At 43.8% G+C, this 17,008-nt stretch overlaps 1 protein-coding gene across 1 annotated transcript in view; it reads right to left on the bottom strand.

The window, feature by feature from the left end:
• Positions 1–17,008, bottom strand: part of RIMBP2 (RIMS binding protein 2) — a 592,869-nt gene that overhangs the window by 387,617 nt on the left and 188,244 nt on the right. The window contains exon 6 of the mRNA XM_030219259.1: positions 9,913–10,044. Within this exon, the coding sequence (XP_030075119.1) occupies positions 9,913–10,044 (132 nt within the window). The remainder of the gene's footprint in view (positions 1–9,912; positions 10,045–17,008) is intronic.

Here is a 17,008-nt window from a genome sequence, read left to right on the forward strand (position 1 = left end):
AGTTTTTTTATGAAGCCACATTTCACTGAATAAGGTTGCATCAGAAGTCAGTGGACACTTTTGGACTGTTTCAGAAGCAGTTCCCTGCCCTCATTTTGTGAGAATGACATTAATAGAATGGTTGCTTAAACCTGCGCAAATCGGTTAGCGTGTGGTAATGCTGATGTGCTAACTGATTTGAATAGACATGCCCGTTCTCGGTCCCCAGACACACCTTCTGCACCATAAAATGATGTTTATTTTTTAGCACGTGTGTGGTACACACACAGCACAATTATCATGGGAAGCCACAGTGGGCCCCGCTGCACACCATTTTTTGCTGCAGTAAACACACATTAGTGCTTAGTAAAAGGCCCCCACAGATTTTAAAAAGGAAAGGATGTGCAGGATTACTTTGAAAAGAAGTTTTCAGGTGCCATTTATAGAATTTGGCCCTTAGGGCAGTGGCGTAGCAAGGGCAAGGCGGGGCAGAGGGAGCAGGGAGCCAGCGGAGCCGACAGGTGCACGGCTGCTCTCTGCACCCTCCAGCAGCCAAGAATGCACCGGGGGGGGGGTGGGGGGGGCTTGATGCACCGGGGAGGGGGTGTCATTGCGCCGGGGGGGGGGGGCTTGATGCGCCGGGGAGGGGAGTGTCATTGCGCCGGGGGGGGGGGTGTCGTAATCTGTTTTGGAGCATAAAGTATGTTCGCAATTTAGGAGCATAAATTATTGTCATAACTTTAGGAGCATACATTTAGGAGCCTAACCTTTATAGCGTAGATTCTGTACATGGCACCTGAAAAATCCACGAGGAATCATTTTTGCCTAAGTGTATTCTATAAGATTTAGGTACAGTATATAGAATACACTTACTTGATATCTCAGCGCCTAAAACTATGTGAATCCATTTACACCAACTAAAACATGGCGTAAATCCCTGCAAGTAGATTTAGGTGGACTGGGCCATAATCTATAACAACGTGTGTAAATTGGAAACACACAAGACATGCCCATTTCCATGTAGCCACGCCCCTTTTGAACTAAGCACTTTAAAATTAGGTAATCATTACAGCATACACTTACCGAGTTATGCACGCAAATTTTTAATTATTGCATATTAGTGCTCATTTTTGCTTGTGCGCACACATGCCGACTTACTCTCTAATGTATAATGGCAATTTCACATGCAATTGGAATTATAGGATTCATGCTTAGCGCCCATATTTTTCACGCTTAATTTTTGGCACACTTTTTTGAATCTACCGCAATATGCATATAATAGGGAACATCAGGCTGTAATGCTTCTGAATCAGTGCTTAATTTAAACCTAGTATGGAATTGCTCAGGTAACTAGTATAAAGCTTTAAGGTATGGTGAAATATGATGATGCCACAATTCTCCAAGCCTTAAATCTAAGAACAACACTAAAAGGAACTCTTGAAGGTATTGCATGCATACTGGATATCATAAATGACAAAGAGAATAACATAAGTACATAACAGAATAACATAAGTACATCGCAGTACAATTGTCACCAAGAAAATCTCTACACCGCTTACTCACCACTGTGAGGTAGCACAATATTCATTTACACAGCTCAAATGTTTTATATTGCAACAGGTTGAAATTCTCTTAAATCGAATAGGGAGCAATAGGAAAAGAACGCTGGTCCAGTTTGAACAGAAATGGATACATCGTTTTAAATTCTTTAACCCCAGAAGGTCTGAATGGGAAGATTGAGTGGGGTTACTGTTTTTGATACTTCCCCTGACAGTTCTTATGCGCATGAGCAGATCGGATTAGATGTCTACATCCGTCTTTCAGATTTAAATTAATTAGATTTAAATGAATCAGAGAGAATTCCTGAAGCTGATTGGCCATCTGCGCTCTTGGCGTCTGACGTACACACACACACATATATATATATATATAAACACATAGGGGCCATTTTGTCAAACCGGTCCGTAAAAAGATTGTTTCGCTGCTAACGGAATTGTTAATATATTGGAATACTCTGTGAATTATTACAAGGTCCAGAGAGAAGTGCTAATATATTTTCTTTTATAGATCAACGCAGACCACAGGCCCCCGAAGCAGATGACGAAACGTTGGCCACCATCGGCCTTGGTCTTTGATAGCGTTGAAGAAAATCTCCATGTCAAGAAGGACCTAATGAAAAGCTAAGTAATCTAGAGATTAAGAGTGTTTGAAAAACTCCTGATATACCCTGCTAAAAATCATAAAAAATTGAAAAAAAATCAATGCAGCTTGGAGATCTGGGCTGATGATGAAGCAGCCTAGCCCCCCTGAGCTACAAACATAAAAAGTCGGGGGCTTCTTGAGGCCCTTTTCTTAAATCCTCTAAGAGTGTAAATAACATTTTCGCTGATTGAGCAAAACATTTTATCTCCCCACATGATTTGTATTATGCGATATTATTGAATTTGGGAAGACTACCTTCATATATTGAGTAGTAGTACATAAGTATTGCCATACTGGGAAAGACCAAAGGCCCATCAAGCCCAGCATCCTGTTTCCAACAGTGGCCAATCCAGGTCACAAATACCTGGCAAAATCCCAAAAATGTACAAAACATTTTGTACTGCTTATCCCAGAAATAGTGGATTTTCCCCAAGTCCATTTAATAATGGTCTATGGACTTTTCCTTTAGGAAGCCGTCCAAACCTTTTTAAAACTCCGCTAAGCTAACTGCCTTTACCACATTCTCTGGCAACAAATTCCAGAGTTTAATTACACGTTGAGTGAAGAAAAATTTTCTCCGATTCGTTTTAAATTTCCTACATTGTAGTTCATCGCATGCCCCCTAGTACTAGTATTTTTGGAAAGCGTAAACAGACGCTTCACATCTACCCGTTCAACTCCACTCATTATTTTATAGACCTCTATCATATCTCCCCTCAGTCGCCTTTTCTCCAAGCTGAAGGGCCTTAGCCGCTTTAGCCTTTCCTCATAGGAAAGTCGTCCCATCCCCTTTATCATTTTCGTAGACCTTCTCTGCACCTTTTCTAATTCCACTGTATCTTTTTTGAGATGTGGCAACCAGAATTGAACTGTATTACCCTCTCTGTCTGTATTAACCAGAATTGAACACAATATTCGAGGTGCAGTCACACCATGGAGCAATACAAAGGCATTATAACATCCTCATTTTTGTTTTCCATTCCTTTCCTAATAATACCTAACATTCTATTTGCTTTCTTAGCCGCAGCAGCACACTGAGCAGAAGGTTTCAATGTATCAGAAACGACGATACCTAGATCCCTTTCTTGGTCCGTGACCTCCTAACGTGGAACCTTGCATGACGTAGCTATAATTCGGATTCCTCTTTCCCACATGCATCACTTTGCACTTGCTCACATTAAACGTCATCTGCCATTTAGATGCCCAGTCTCGTAAGGTCCTCATGTAATTTTATTTTCACAATCTTCCCGTGATTTAACGACTTTGAATAACTTTGTTTCATCTGCAAATTTAATTACCTCACTAGTTACTCCCATCTCTAGGTCATTTATAAATATGTTAAAAAGCAGCGGTCCCAGCACAGACCCCTGGGGGAACCCCACTAACTACCCTTCTCCATTGAGAATACTGACCATTTAACCCTACTCTCTGTTTCTATCTTTTAACCAGTTTTTAATCCACAATAGAACACTACCTCCTATCCCATGACTCTCCAATTTCCTCTGGAGTCTCTCATGAGGTACTTTGTAAAATGCCTTCTGAAAATCCAGATACACAATATCAACCGGCTCCCCTTTATCCACATGTTTGTTCACCCTTCAAAGAAATGTAGTAGATTGGTGAGGCAAGATTTCCCTTCACTAAATCCATGTTGACTTTCGGGCTCATTTTCGAAGAGAAGGGCGTCCATCTTCCCACACAAATTGGGAAGTGGCGTCCTTCTCAGGGCCGCCCCAATCGGCATAATCGAAAGCCGATTTTTTGACACTCTCGACGGCTTTCCATCGCGGGGACGACCAAAGTTCAAGGGGGCGTGCCGACAGGGTAGTGAAGGCAAGACTGGGGCGGGGACTGGGGCGTGATTAGGAGATGGGCGTCTGTGGCTGATAATGGAAAAAGAAGGGCGTCCCTGACGAGCACTTGGCCGACTTTACTTGGTCCATGTTTTTTCTTGTGACCAAGCTGTGAAAAGATGCCTGAACTGAGCAGATGACCATCGGAAGGAATCGGGGATGACCACCCCTTATTCCCCCAGTGGTCACTAACCCCCTCCCACCATAAAAAACAGGTTCAAAATACTTTTTTGCCAGCCTCTATGCCAGCCTCAAATGCCATTCTCAGGTCCATCGCAGCAGTATACAGGTCCATGGAGCAGTTGTAGTGGGTGCAGTGTACTTCAGGCAGGTGGACCTGGGGGGGGGGGGTTGGGGGGGCTCAGCACCCAAGGTAAGGGAGCTATGCACCTGAGAGCAATTTCTGAAATCCACTGCAGTGCCTCCTAGGGTGCCCGGTTGGTGTCATGGCATGTGAGGGGAGCCAGTGCACTACAAATGCTGGCTCCTGCCATGACCAAAGGGCTTGGATTTGGCCGTTTTTGAGATGGACGTCTTTGGTTTCCATTATCGGCGAAAACCGGTGCCGGACATCTCTAAGGTCCACCTAAATGTCAAGATTTGGGCATCCCCAACCATATTATCGAAACAAAAGATGGACGCCCATCTTGTTTCGATAATATGGGTTCCCCGCCTCTTCATGGCGCCATCCTTAGAGATGGGCGCCACTGTTCGATTATGCCCCTCCATGTCTCATTAATCCTTGCTCTTGAATATGCTCTGTAATTTTGTTCTTAATAATAGTCTCTACCATTTTGCCCGGAACCAATGTCAGACTCACTGGTCTATAATTTCCGGATCTCCTCTGGAACCTTTTTAACAATTGGGTTACATCGGCCACCCTCCAATCTTCCGGTACCACACTCAAGTTTAAGGATAAATTACATATTACTAACAATAGCTCCACAAGCTTATTTTTCAGTTCTATCAGTACTCAGGGATGAATACCATCCGGTCCAGGAGATTTGCTACTCTTCTGTTTGTAGAACTGCCCCATTGCATCCTCCAGGTTTACAGAGAATTCATTAAGTTTCTCCCACTCGTCGCTTCGAATACCATTTCCGGCACGGTATCCCACCCAAATCTTCCTTGGTGAAGACCGAAGCAAAGAATTCATTTAATCTCTCCGCTTCGGCTTTGTCTTCCCTGATCGCTCCTTTTACTCCTCGGTCATCTAGCGGTCCAACCGATTCTTTTGCCGGCTTCCTGCTTTTAATATACCTAAAAAATGTTTTACTGTGTTTTTGCCTCCAACGCAAGTCTTTTTTTCGAAGTCCCTCTTAGCCTTCCTTATCAGCGCTTTGCATTTGACTTGACATTCCTAATGCCGTTTCTTATTATTTTCAGTTGGTTCCTTCTTCCATTTTCTGAAGACTTTTCTTTTAGCTCTAATAGCTTCCTTCACCTCACTTTTTAACCACGCCAGCTGTCGTTTGGTCTTCCATTACCTCCCGCACCAGATCATGCGCTCCACTAAGGACTAGGTCTGAGAATCTTTCCTTCTCTCATCGGCTCCTGTACCAGCTGCTCCATAAAGCTGTCCTTGATTTCATCAAGAAATTTTACCTCCCTAGCGCTCCCCGATGTTACATTTACCCAGTCAATATCAGGTTAATTGAAATCACCCATTATTATCGTGTTGCCCAGTTTGTGTGCGTCCCTAATTTCCTTTAACATTTCTGCATCCATCTGTTCATCCTGGCCAGCCGGACGGTAATACACTCCTGTCACTATCCTTTTCCCCTTTACACATGAATTTCAATCCACAGTGATTCCAAGAAGTGTTTTGTTTCCTGCACAATTTTCAATCTATTTGATTCAAGGCTCTCGTTAATATACAATGCTACCCCTCCACCAATTCGATCCACCCTATCACTACGGTATGACAGTGTCCCACTGGTTATCCTCCTTCTACCAGGTCTCAGAGATGCCTATTACATCTAATTTTTCATTTAGTGCAATATATTCTAACTCTCCCATCTATTTCTTAGGCTCCTGGCATTCGCATATAGACATTTCAAACTATTTTTGTTGTTCCCTATTTACATCATGCTTAGTACTTGACAGTATTAATTTGCAATCTTTTGTCTGATTTGTATTTAAGGACACATGGAGGGGCATAATCGAATGCAAACGCCCATGTGTAAGAACGTCCATCTCCGAGAACGGGTCGTGAAGGGGTGGGCCGAATCGTATTTTCGAAAAAGATGGACGTTTATCTTTAGTCTCGAAAATACGGTTTGTGCAGGCAAATGCATTGGATGTGGGCATTTTTGAGATGTGGGCGTCTTGTTTGATCTGGGCGTTTTCGTTTTTTCAGCGATAATCGAAACTGAAGCGTCCCAGCTCAAAAACGACCAAATCCAAGGCTTTGGGTCGTGGGAGGGGTCAGGATTCGTAGTGCACTGGTCCCCCTCACATGCTAGGATACCAATCGGGCACCCTAGGGGGTACTTTTAAAAAATAGAAAAAAACATTAAATTACCTCCCAGGGTGCATAGCTCCTTTACCTTGGGTGCTGAGACCCCCAAATCCCCCCCAAAACCCACTCCCCACAACTCAACACCATTACCATAGCACTTAATGTGAAGGGGGGCACCTACATGTGGGTACAGTGGGTTTGGGGGGGGGGGGGGTTAGAGGGCTCCCATTACCACCACAAGTGGTACAGGTAGGGGGGGATGGGCCTGGGTCCGCCTGCCTGAAGTGCACTGCATTACCCACTAAAACTGCTCCAGGGACCAGGACTTGTGGTTGTTGCTGCTGTATAACCTTGGCACAGCAGTTCCACCGTAAGGACTAATCTCGCTGAAACGTCCTTTATTCAATAACAGCGTTTACTCACAGTTAACTGCAGATCAGAGGTTGTGCCCCACTGGCAAACGACTCTCCCTGGTACTAAGATTAGCAGTAGCTCAGCGCTGGCAGAGATGGTGTACAATGCCCTCTTTAGCAACATCAAGGTAAGAACTAAGTTCTTTACGTGGCTAACATACGAAAAGGGATCTAAAACGGACTAACAAAAATGGGCCACTACCTCGTGGACTACCGGAAACAAAACAGGCACACTCTGACCCAGTAAGCAGAGGGAAAAAGCACCATGGGAGAAGAGCCTACCAACTACCAACATCGTAAGACTGTAACACAAGCTAGTTAAATCACGGAGCCCAATACCCTACACCCAACCACAATGCAATGCTGATGTGACCCTGCAGTGCACCCGAGAGCCACATCTGACCCAGGAAAGGCTGTGAGAGGATTCGAACACATTCTGCTGTCATGGAGGTGGGTACGGAATTTGAGGGTGGCATAGAGGCTGGGAAATAAAGTTTTTGCAAGTGGGTTTTTTTTGGTGGGAGGGGGTTAGTGACCACTGGGGGAGTCAGGGGAGGTGATTCCCGATTCCCTCCGATGGTCATCTGGTCATTTAGGGACACTTTTTGGGACCTGTTCATGAGAAAAAAGGGTCCAAAAAAAGTGTCCTAAATTCTCGCTAAAAACGCCTTTCTTTTTTCCATTATCGGTCGAGCGCGCCCATCTCTGCTCGGCCGATAACCATGCCCCAGTCCCGCCTTCACCACGCCTCCGACACGCCCCCATCAATTTTATTTGTTTCCGCGACGGAGTGCAGTTGAAGACGACCAAAATCGGCTTTCGATTACACCGATTTGGCCGCCCACGGGAAACAGACGCCCATCTCCCGAACATGGGCGTTTTTCTCCTTTCAAAAATAAGCAGGCTGATCTACTATGGTCTCTTTTGCAACCTCACTATCAGGATACCCTATCTTCCCTGTTTTGGTGATATCTTTGAAAGATACCTTATCCCAAACCATGCGCTTTTGAGCAACTGTCGGCCTTCCCCCCGTTTCTAGTTTAAAAGCTGCTCTATCTCCTTTTTAAATGCCGATGCCAGCAGCCTGGTCCCACCCTGGTTAAGGTGGAGCCCGTCCTTTCGGAATAGGCTCCCCCTTCCCCAGAATGTTGCCCATTTCCTAACAAATCTAAAACCCTCCTCCCTGCACCGTCTCATCCACACATTGAGACTCCGGAGCTCTGCCTGTCTCTTGGGCCCTGTGCGTGGAACGGGTAACATTTCAGAAAATGAAACCCTAGAGGATCTGGATTTGAGCTTTCTACCTAAGAGCCTAAATTTGGCTTCCAGAACCTCTCTCCCACATTTTCCTATGTCATTGGTACCCACATGTACCAAGACAGCCGGCTCCTCCCAGCACTATCTAAAATCTACTACTACTACTACTATTTAGCATTTCTATAGCGCTACAAAGCATACGCAGCGCTGCACAAACATAGAAGAAAGACAGTCCCTGCTCAAAGAGCTTACAATCTAATCTAGGTAACCCATGAGGTCCACCACCTTCGCACCAGGCAGGCGAGTTACCAGGCGATCCTCATGTCCACCAGCCACCCTGCTATCTATTTGCCTAATGATCGATGTCACCAACTACAACAGCTGTCCTAACCTTTCCCTCCCGGTCAGCACTTGGAGACATGTCCTCGGTGCGAGAGGATAGTACATCCCCTGGTGGGCAGGTACTGGCTAGAGGAGTACTTCCTACTTCACCAGGGTGATGCTCTTCTTTCTAGGAGACCTCCCTCCTCCAAGGTAGCACAGGGGCTACCAGACTTGAGGTGGGACTTCTCTACAACATCCTTGTAGGTCTCCTCTTTGTACCTCTCTGTCTCCCTCAGCTCCACCAAGTCTGCTACTCTAGCCTCAGAGAACGGACCGTTCTCTGAGAGCTAGGAGCTCTTTGCATCAGGCACACACATATGACATCTCACCAACTGGGAGATAATCATAAATGGACACTCAATGCAAAAGACTGGATAGCACCCCTCTCGCTGCTGGCTGCTGACTCCATAAGTACAGGTCACAAATACCAGTCAAGATCCCAAAAATGTGTTTTTGAGTTTTTTCAATAATTTAAAACTTGCTACAGTATAAGGATATTAGCCTAATATAAAAGTGTCTTTTAGTTTATATAGGATATTGTATGATATTTCTTTAGTGTTTCCTTCTTAGATGGTAATGAAATGTATTTAAAACCTCTGTAAGAGCACTCATTGCTTGCTACCCTAATTACAACAACCGACTATAAATGAAGAGTGTCCTAGGGGTGGGCAGGTGGTGGAGGAGTGGTGGTGCGGAAGACTAACTAGTTCTGCAATGCCTGCTGGATTCTATCTGTTAATGCTGTGGTATGGGCTCCTGGGTCATAATCAAGCAGTAATAATTGTCAGATAGGCAGGTTAGGGAGGTCCTAGGGACAGGTTATGATGTTGGGCAGCCTGGATGGACCGTTCATGTCTTTATGTGCCATCATTTACTATGTTACTACGTTACAAAGTTTTTAAAACTAAGTGGAAAAGACTATGGAGATTAGTTGATAAAATTTGCTTTTTATATTTTTTTTTGCCTAACACTAACCTACAATTCCTCCTTTAAACCCCAATCTTTAAGTTCCCAAAGCACAAAGCAAAATAGCGTTCACTTACCAGAGAAATGTACTCTTCTCTCGGAACGTCTCAGAAACACTAAATTCAAGGAATGAAGGAAAATTCCTTGCAGCTTCTAGCTAAACTATAAGACTACACATTTATCTAAAATCTAAACCATGAGCAGGCACACAGAGCATTTCCTCAAATTGTACTGAAAGGCTGAAATTGTCTTAACGGTCGACTAAGCCAAGAGGGTTGAAGATGAGCTGGGTTGCAATACACTAAAGAATAAGTGGAGGTAACCAAAAAAGTACATCTGTATTTATTTCTAGGCCCAGCATAGCATATAAAAAATTGGAAAAAGAAAGCGTACTTACTAAATATTTCCACTGCTGTTTTTCTTGATTGATGTCAGACTTAAAAACTTGTGTTTTCTCTTCTAAAAATGGGATCCTATCAAATGTTTTCTGTGACAATGCAGGATGCAAGTAGGAAACATCATTTCTGAGCTGTAGAGAATGCAAGACCAGGACTTTAGTTTTATTCTAGCACCAAAGAATGCTAGTTAAATAAAGTTATCTTTAGCTAACAGTTAACATATGCTAATGCTATTGATGCATATACAGCCCTGTGATAAAGAGTGATAACGGGCAGGCATAGGTAAAATTTTCAACAGGGAGCCTCACCTCAAAATTACACATATAGGGGTGAATTCTATATATGAAATACAAAAAGTGCTATTCTATAAGTCGAGTTTAAAGTTAGGCCTGGTTTATAGAATAGAGCTTACTCCCAGGACTCAAGCCTAACTTTAGGCACAGCCATTTGTATCAACTGAAACATAGTGCAAATCCCTGCACTGGAATTAGGCACATATCCCTGTTATTTTATAACACATGTAAATGCTAGGAACACCCCGTTCCACCCATGACCCTTCCATTTCCACGCCCTTTTTTTAAAGTCATGTGTAAAATTTAGGCATGGATCTCACATCTACATTAACACGTGTAAGTTCCAATTAAATTTAATTAGTGCCAATAACTGCTTGCTAAAAATGCAATTATTGGCGCCAATTGACTCATTATTCAATTAAATTGCATGTGCAAAATTTGGCATGCGCACAATTTTTGTCAACTTTTATAGAATTAGGGGGATACTATTTAGCCTGCACAAACCCAGTGGAGTTTGAACGATGGTATAAAGCAATGTTTTTCAAGATGGTCTTGGACTACACCCTAGAAAGCAACAGGACAGTCTATCTGCAAACTTCAAGATGGGAAACTAAGAAGGAGAAGAACGGACAAAAGCAGTCCAAAATGAAGTTTATTAGTGGTTAATGTACCAAATATGCCTGAACAATGGACAAAAAGTGAGGACAGCTCAAAGAGGATATCGGGAAGTGTTTAATATCAACAGCTAAAAACAACCCGCCACGGCTGTTTTTTGGCACCAAGGCCTGCATTAGGGGTCTATTGGATCTCTTGTGTTGTGGCTGATAGCTTAACCAAGAGGGATATAGCTGTGGCTTCCGTAGATTAAGAGAGCTCTGGGCTGCAGAACAACGTGGCGGCAAAACTCATCTGTGACATGGGCTGTGTCAGGAGTAAATAGTACTGAAAACTGAACACATCCCAACGTGGTGTACACAAAGGAAATCACCACCACGATAAAACAGCATAAACCACACGATGGGCGTGTTGGGCGTTTTTGGTATATTAATAGCTAATAAACTTCTTTTTGGACTGCTTTCAACTGTTCAGCTCCTTTTTAGTTTGCCATCTTGGACTACCCCCTATCCAGTCTGCTTTTCAGTAAGTCCATGATGAATCTAGTAAGAAGGATAGTGATGTACCATCGGAATTTGTTTATGATTCTGCTAAAATTAAGATTTTACAGAAGCTTCAAAATTTGGGAGTGATAATAGACCCTGTTTTGAATTTTAAATGGAGTGTACAGAAAGTGATTTAAGATGTTTTCTGGAAATGACGTGTATTGAGAAGACTTAAAACCTTTCTAAAACCAGATAATTTTAGAAAAGTAATTCAGAGTATTGTTACCCCACATTTTGACTACTGTAATAGTCTAATGATTGGTCTAAAAAGGACTCAGTTGCAAGTTGCACAAAATGTGATTGCAATTGCCCCAGGTACAAATAAGTACCTGTATATTATATGTAAGCCGCATTGAGCCTGCTATGAGTGGGAAAGCGCGGGGTACAAATGTTAAAAAAAAAAATCTAGATTTGAACACATTACTCCAGTTTTAAGGGAGCATTGGTTACGAATTGCATAAAGAATTAAATTCAAAGATATTCAAGGTTTTGCATAAACTAGTGCCTTTTACGTCAACACTGAAATTACATTTGCATCAGCCTAAACGATTGCTAAGATCTGGTGACCAATGCTTGTTTGAGGTAACATCTTATCACATGATTAAACTGGAGGAATACAGAAATAGAATCTTTTATATTATAGGTCCAATATTATGGAACAAAATCCCACAACGAATTAGAGAAACCAAAACTCTGACAGATTTTAAGACAGAAATCAAGACATTACTATTTGTTGAAGCATATGAATAATTCTAGCTTGTTTTGTATGAGAAACAACCACACAAGATACATTACTTGTAGTGATGTTTGAATATTAGATATCAGAAAGTTGTTTGTGTCTGTGTATAATCTGTATACAGTAAATAATTTATGTAATGTGATTTTTTATGTGTGTAAAATTGGAATCCACGTGGAACACTGGATAGTGCGGAATATAAATTTTTTAAATAAATAAATAAATATGCATGAACAAGATCAATGGCATTCCTTGGTTGGCTGCCACCCGGGGCAGTTCGCAGCTGCGCACCCTCCTCCCCCGGGTGCAGCGTCATCCGTCCCCCTTGGGTACAGCACAACACCCCTCCGGCACATCATCATCCCCCCAGCGCATCACCGCCAAGCTCCCCCCCCGGGGTGCATTCTTACCTGCTGGGGTGCTGGGAGCAGCCGCGCAGCTGTTGGCTTTGCCGGTTCCCTGCTCCCTCTGCCCCGGAACAGGAGGTAACAGCAGAGGGAGCAGGGAACCAATGGAGCCAACAGCCACGCAGCCCACCCTGCCCTCAGTACACCACTGAGAGAGATACACATGCACTGCCTCCATTTCATGCCAATCGCTCTTATGCATATTCATCATGGAGACCCTGGAAACCAGAATGACTAGAGAGAACTCCAGGACCCACTCAAGAGCCACTGGCATACAGCATGGCATTAGAGACACATTTAGTACATGCATACCATTTTGAAACTTAAATGTATGTGCATAGATTCCAACTGTGCTCTTGGAGCACCTCTTTATATTCCGTTCGATTCTGCATAAGTCACCCACGCATAAACTAGTTAGTCCATTAAGTGTTAACAATCAGCTATTGGCGTTAACAAGCATTTAATTGGCAGTAATTTAGGAGTTACACTCAGATCTGCCCTACATCCTATTCTATAATATGTGCACCTAAATTTCATAGAATGCAATGCTAAAGGGGGCTATGGCTATGGGAGGGACACGGCGGGTAGGTTGAGGCACTCCCAGAAATTAGGTGCAATGTTATAGAGTACCTGCATTTGCACGCCTAACTGACATCAGTTGGGTGCCAGCATTTACACCAGCCTTTGGCAGGCATAAATGCTTGCATCCAAAGTTAGGTGTGAAATGAGCACTAAGGGATCCTTGTACTAAGCTGCGGTAAAAGAGGGCCTGTGTTAGCGTCAGTGTGTGTTTTTGATGCGTGCTGAGGCTCCCTTTTACCACAGAGAGTAAAAGGCTGTCTCTTTTTTTAAAAAAAAGAAATGGCCATGTGGTAAGTGAACCACTTACCACATGGCTATTTCAGAAGGGAGCATGTACCGCCATCCATTGAGGTGGCAGTAAGGGCTCCTGATCTAACCCGGTGGTAACTGGGCAGTATGCGGCACTGCCTGATTACTGCCAGGTGTCACGTGAGCCCTTGGACCACTGCCACCAAGCGGCAGCAGTAGGCAAGACCCCCAGCCAGGACTGGGTAAACAAGCAAGGCAGGAGAAGCTGTAGACAGGCAAAGCTGAAACAACCGAACTGGAACCAGAGGACTGAAAGTAAAGCAGTAGGCAAGCAGGGGATAAGCAGGACAGAGCAACTGGTCTTCACCTGCGCTTGACCACAATTCCCCAGGGGTTGAGCCCCCAGGTGCAGGTGGACTGCAGGACTTACTGGACTGAGCTTGCAGACAGACTGGACCAACAGGATTCTAAACAAGCTTGACTGAAAAGGGGTTGGGACTCAGGGTTCTCACATAGGTTGCTAGGTACAGAAACAAGCTTGACTAAAACAGGATTAGGGTTCAGGATGCTCACACAGGATACAAGGTACAGAAAACAAGCAAGGCAGAAGTGCTCCTATCAGCACCAAAAGGGTAAAGCAGTGAAGCCAAAAGGGTAAAGCAAGGCAGAAGTGCTTCTAACAGCACACCAACTAACCTCAACCTTTGGCGTTGCAAAGGCAAAGCAGCAAAGCCCACAAGCACTTAAAAAGACCATCACCAGCCGAGGCTCAGCTGCAGGAATCTCAAGTCAACTAAGAGTGCTGCTTAGGTACAAACAAGCCAAGCAAATCTGGCAGACCGGAAAATCTGGACCAGACTGGCCTCTGGAACATGTTTGGAAAACAGCAACAGATAGTCTAAAGCAGTCACCGGTCCTAGCCACCAGAGGGCGAGGCAAGCACAGACCAAGAAAACAGTCACAATCGTGACACCAGATAAACACGGCGCTACAAAAATAGAAAATATTTTTGTAGCGCTGGAAATGGTGTGCGCTGGGGGTGGGAACTATCGCTGGGCTACTGTGGTAGCCCGGCAATAGTTCCTGTTTGGCATGCAGTAAGCCCGCGCAGTGGGCATACTGCTGCTTAGTAAAAGGACCCTTAAGCTAGTATTCTATAAAAGAAGCTCCACGCAAAGCACCCTTTACAGAATATCAGTGAATCATCCTGGTAACTAATTTGGATACCTTGTATTGATTCTAGCCCATTATGACTAATAGTAAAAGTATTATGCAAGTTCACTTATACTTTCAAGTGACTGAAAACCCACTAACAGATTCAGCTCAGTCTTCCACAGGAACTCAAATCCCAATGTCTCCCTTAGAAACTTTACCCCACTAGCAGCAATGTCCCATAAGCGATTTAGGGGCCCTTTTTCTAAGCTGCAGTAAAGCGTGGCCTGCGCTAGTGTGGACGTGTGAAATTGACGCATGCTGGGCCATTTTTTACCATGGCGGGTGAAAAGCCTTTTTTTAATGAGGCAGTAAATGGCTGTGCGCTAATATTAAAAGTAGCGAGCGGCTACTTACTACCTGAGCCCATACCACCACCTATTTACGTGGCGGTAAGGGCTCACATGCTACTTGTGTGGTAATCAGTCAGCATGCGGCAATGAGGTCGCAGGCACCAGGAACGCCCCACGGGAAACAGCACGCGCCAGCTTCAGAATTACCGCTGGGCGTCCGTGCTACCCCGATGGTAGTGTCGATTTAACATGTGCTACCAGTGTGTTAGCCCTACCGCGGCTTAGTAAAAGGGCCCCTTAGACAGAACAACTGAAAACTTTCCTACATCGGAAAAACCATGCCAAACTAAAACAAAATAAGTACACTAATTCAGTTCTCTTAGGCCTGGTGCATGATTTCTACTGCAACACTAGATATAAGTCTCTGGCTCAGACACTTGGCCAGCCAAGTTCTCTTCTCAATGCATCATTACCTTAATGCTTTAGTTATACAGATGTTTCTAACTACAATGCAAAAATCCTGGAGTACCACATCTGGCCTGAAATTACCCAGTGCAGGCACATTTAGCAAGTCAGTCAAAGGCTAGATTTTTCTGAATACATACATCTGATTGGGTTTACAAAAACTACTGGAAGTGGAGAGTCACCAGCCTATGTATTTATTCTTCATTGTTCTCTTCATCCAGTCATGTGGGCATCCTGGTTCGTTCACTGCTTTCTGTGAAGCACATCACATTTTTGGTAAACCTAAGCCATATTAGCAAACTCAACTAAAAATAATCCAAAAGGAATATTTGGCAAATTTCCATTCTGTGTTAGGTGAATACCAAATAGGTAAAAATGCAACTAACAATTCTGCAAGAAACACGTACTTCTTGCCTATAGGTTAATCTTCAATAACTACTGAATTTTATGATCAGTTTAGATTTAACAGAGCTATTTTGTTGAATGCATCTTCATCCACTTACACGAAAGCGAGGATCAATTTGCTGGGTGCACTGAGGGCAATTCATGAAAGGATTTGCAGAGCAGTTAGTGTACTAATTTTGAATTGTTACTGGGTCTGATCCTTTAAAAGCAAGAGGTCAATCTACTGGGAAGACTAAATTGCATGAACCTGAAACCTGTGTCAATGCATTTGCTTCACTCTTTGAACATCTTCAGAAAAACATTTTAATGAAAGAAGTCAAAAACATATACAGGAAATGGAAGGTCCATTTCATAGAACGTTTAGATTGGAATTCAGACGCCTAGGTCGGGACATGCTCAATTCTGGTGGTATTTTACAAAAGGTTCTGACTTTTATAAAATACCTAAGACATGTAAGAGTGCATTTGTATTTGCTGGCAGGCACAAGAGGAACAGCCATTTTACAAATATATAAGTTGCAAAAATGGGCTGACAGAATACAGCAACTTCCATATGTAAGTGGTGCCATATCCACATGCTGCTGTTTTTTGTAGACATGTAAATGCAGCCAATTAAACTCTGACCTCCTCCCCCCCCCCCCCCTGTTGACAAAGCCACTCTAGTGGCCTTCGGTGCTGTAATGTCGACACAGCCCCTTCACTTTGAAAGGGCTGTGTCGGTATTGCCGCATTGCCGCGTGGTTTTGTAAGCAAGGGAGTGAGGCTGCTGTTTTTACTTTTCTTCAGTTTGGGAATAGAAATAAACAACAGGGGATTAAGAAGCATTACTCCCTTAGGGGCCCTTTTACTACAAGGCATTAACCCCAAAGGCATGGTTAGTGTGCAAGAAAAGGCTAACCTCAAAACAGTAACCCTCAATTCTATATAAGGAATGGTGAGTTGTATGTGGGCAGTTGAAAAGAGGTAGGCCAGAAATCTATGTCTGTCAGTGATGCATATCTGTGTTTCCAGAAGGGGCTCTGGTGGAAGGATTGTGTTCCATCAGAACTGTGACTTGTAAGACACTAAGTCCTAGGGAGCTTCCTGGAAAAGAGCAGCTATCCAGGCAGTAGTGTCTGGTAAAGGTGTGAATTGAAGCCCAGGTCACTGCATTGCAAATGTCCTCGATGAGGACCAATCGAAGGGCCGCCACAGAGGTTGCCATCGCTCAAAGTTGGTGTGCTCATGTTGTGTCTGTGAGATCGAGCCCTGCAGACCATTAGGTGAAGCTGATGCAATCTGATATCCAGCTGGC

This window comes from Microcaecilia unicolor, chromosome 11 (assembly GCF_901765095.1).
Source record: "Microcaecilia unicolor chromosome 11, aMicUni1.1, whole genome shotgun sequence".
NCBI lineage: Eukaryota > Metazoa > Chordata > Amphibia > Gymnophiona > Siphonopidae > Microcaecilia > Microcaecilia unicolor.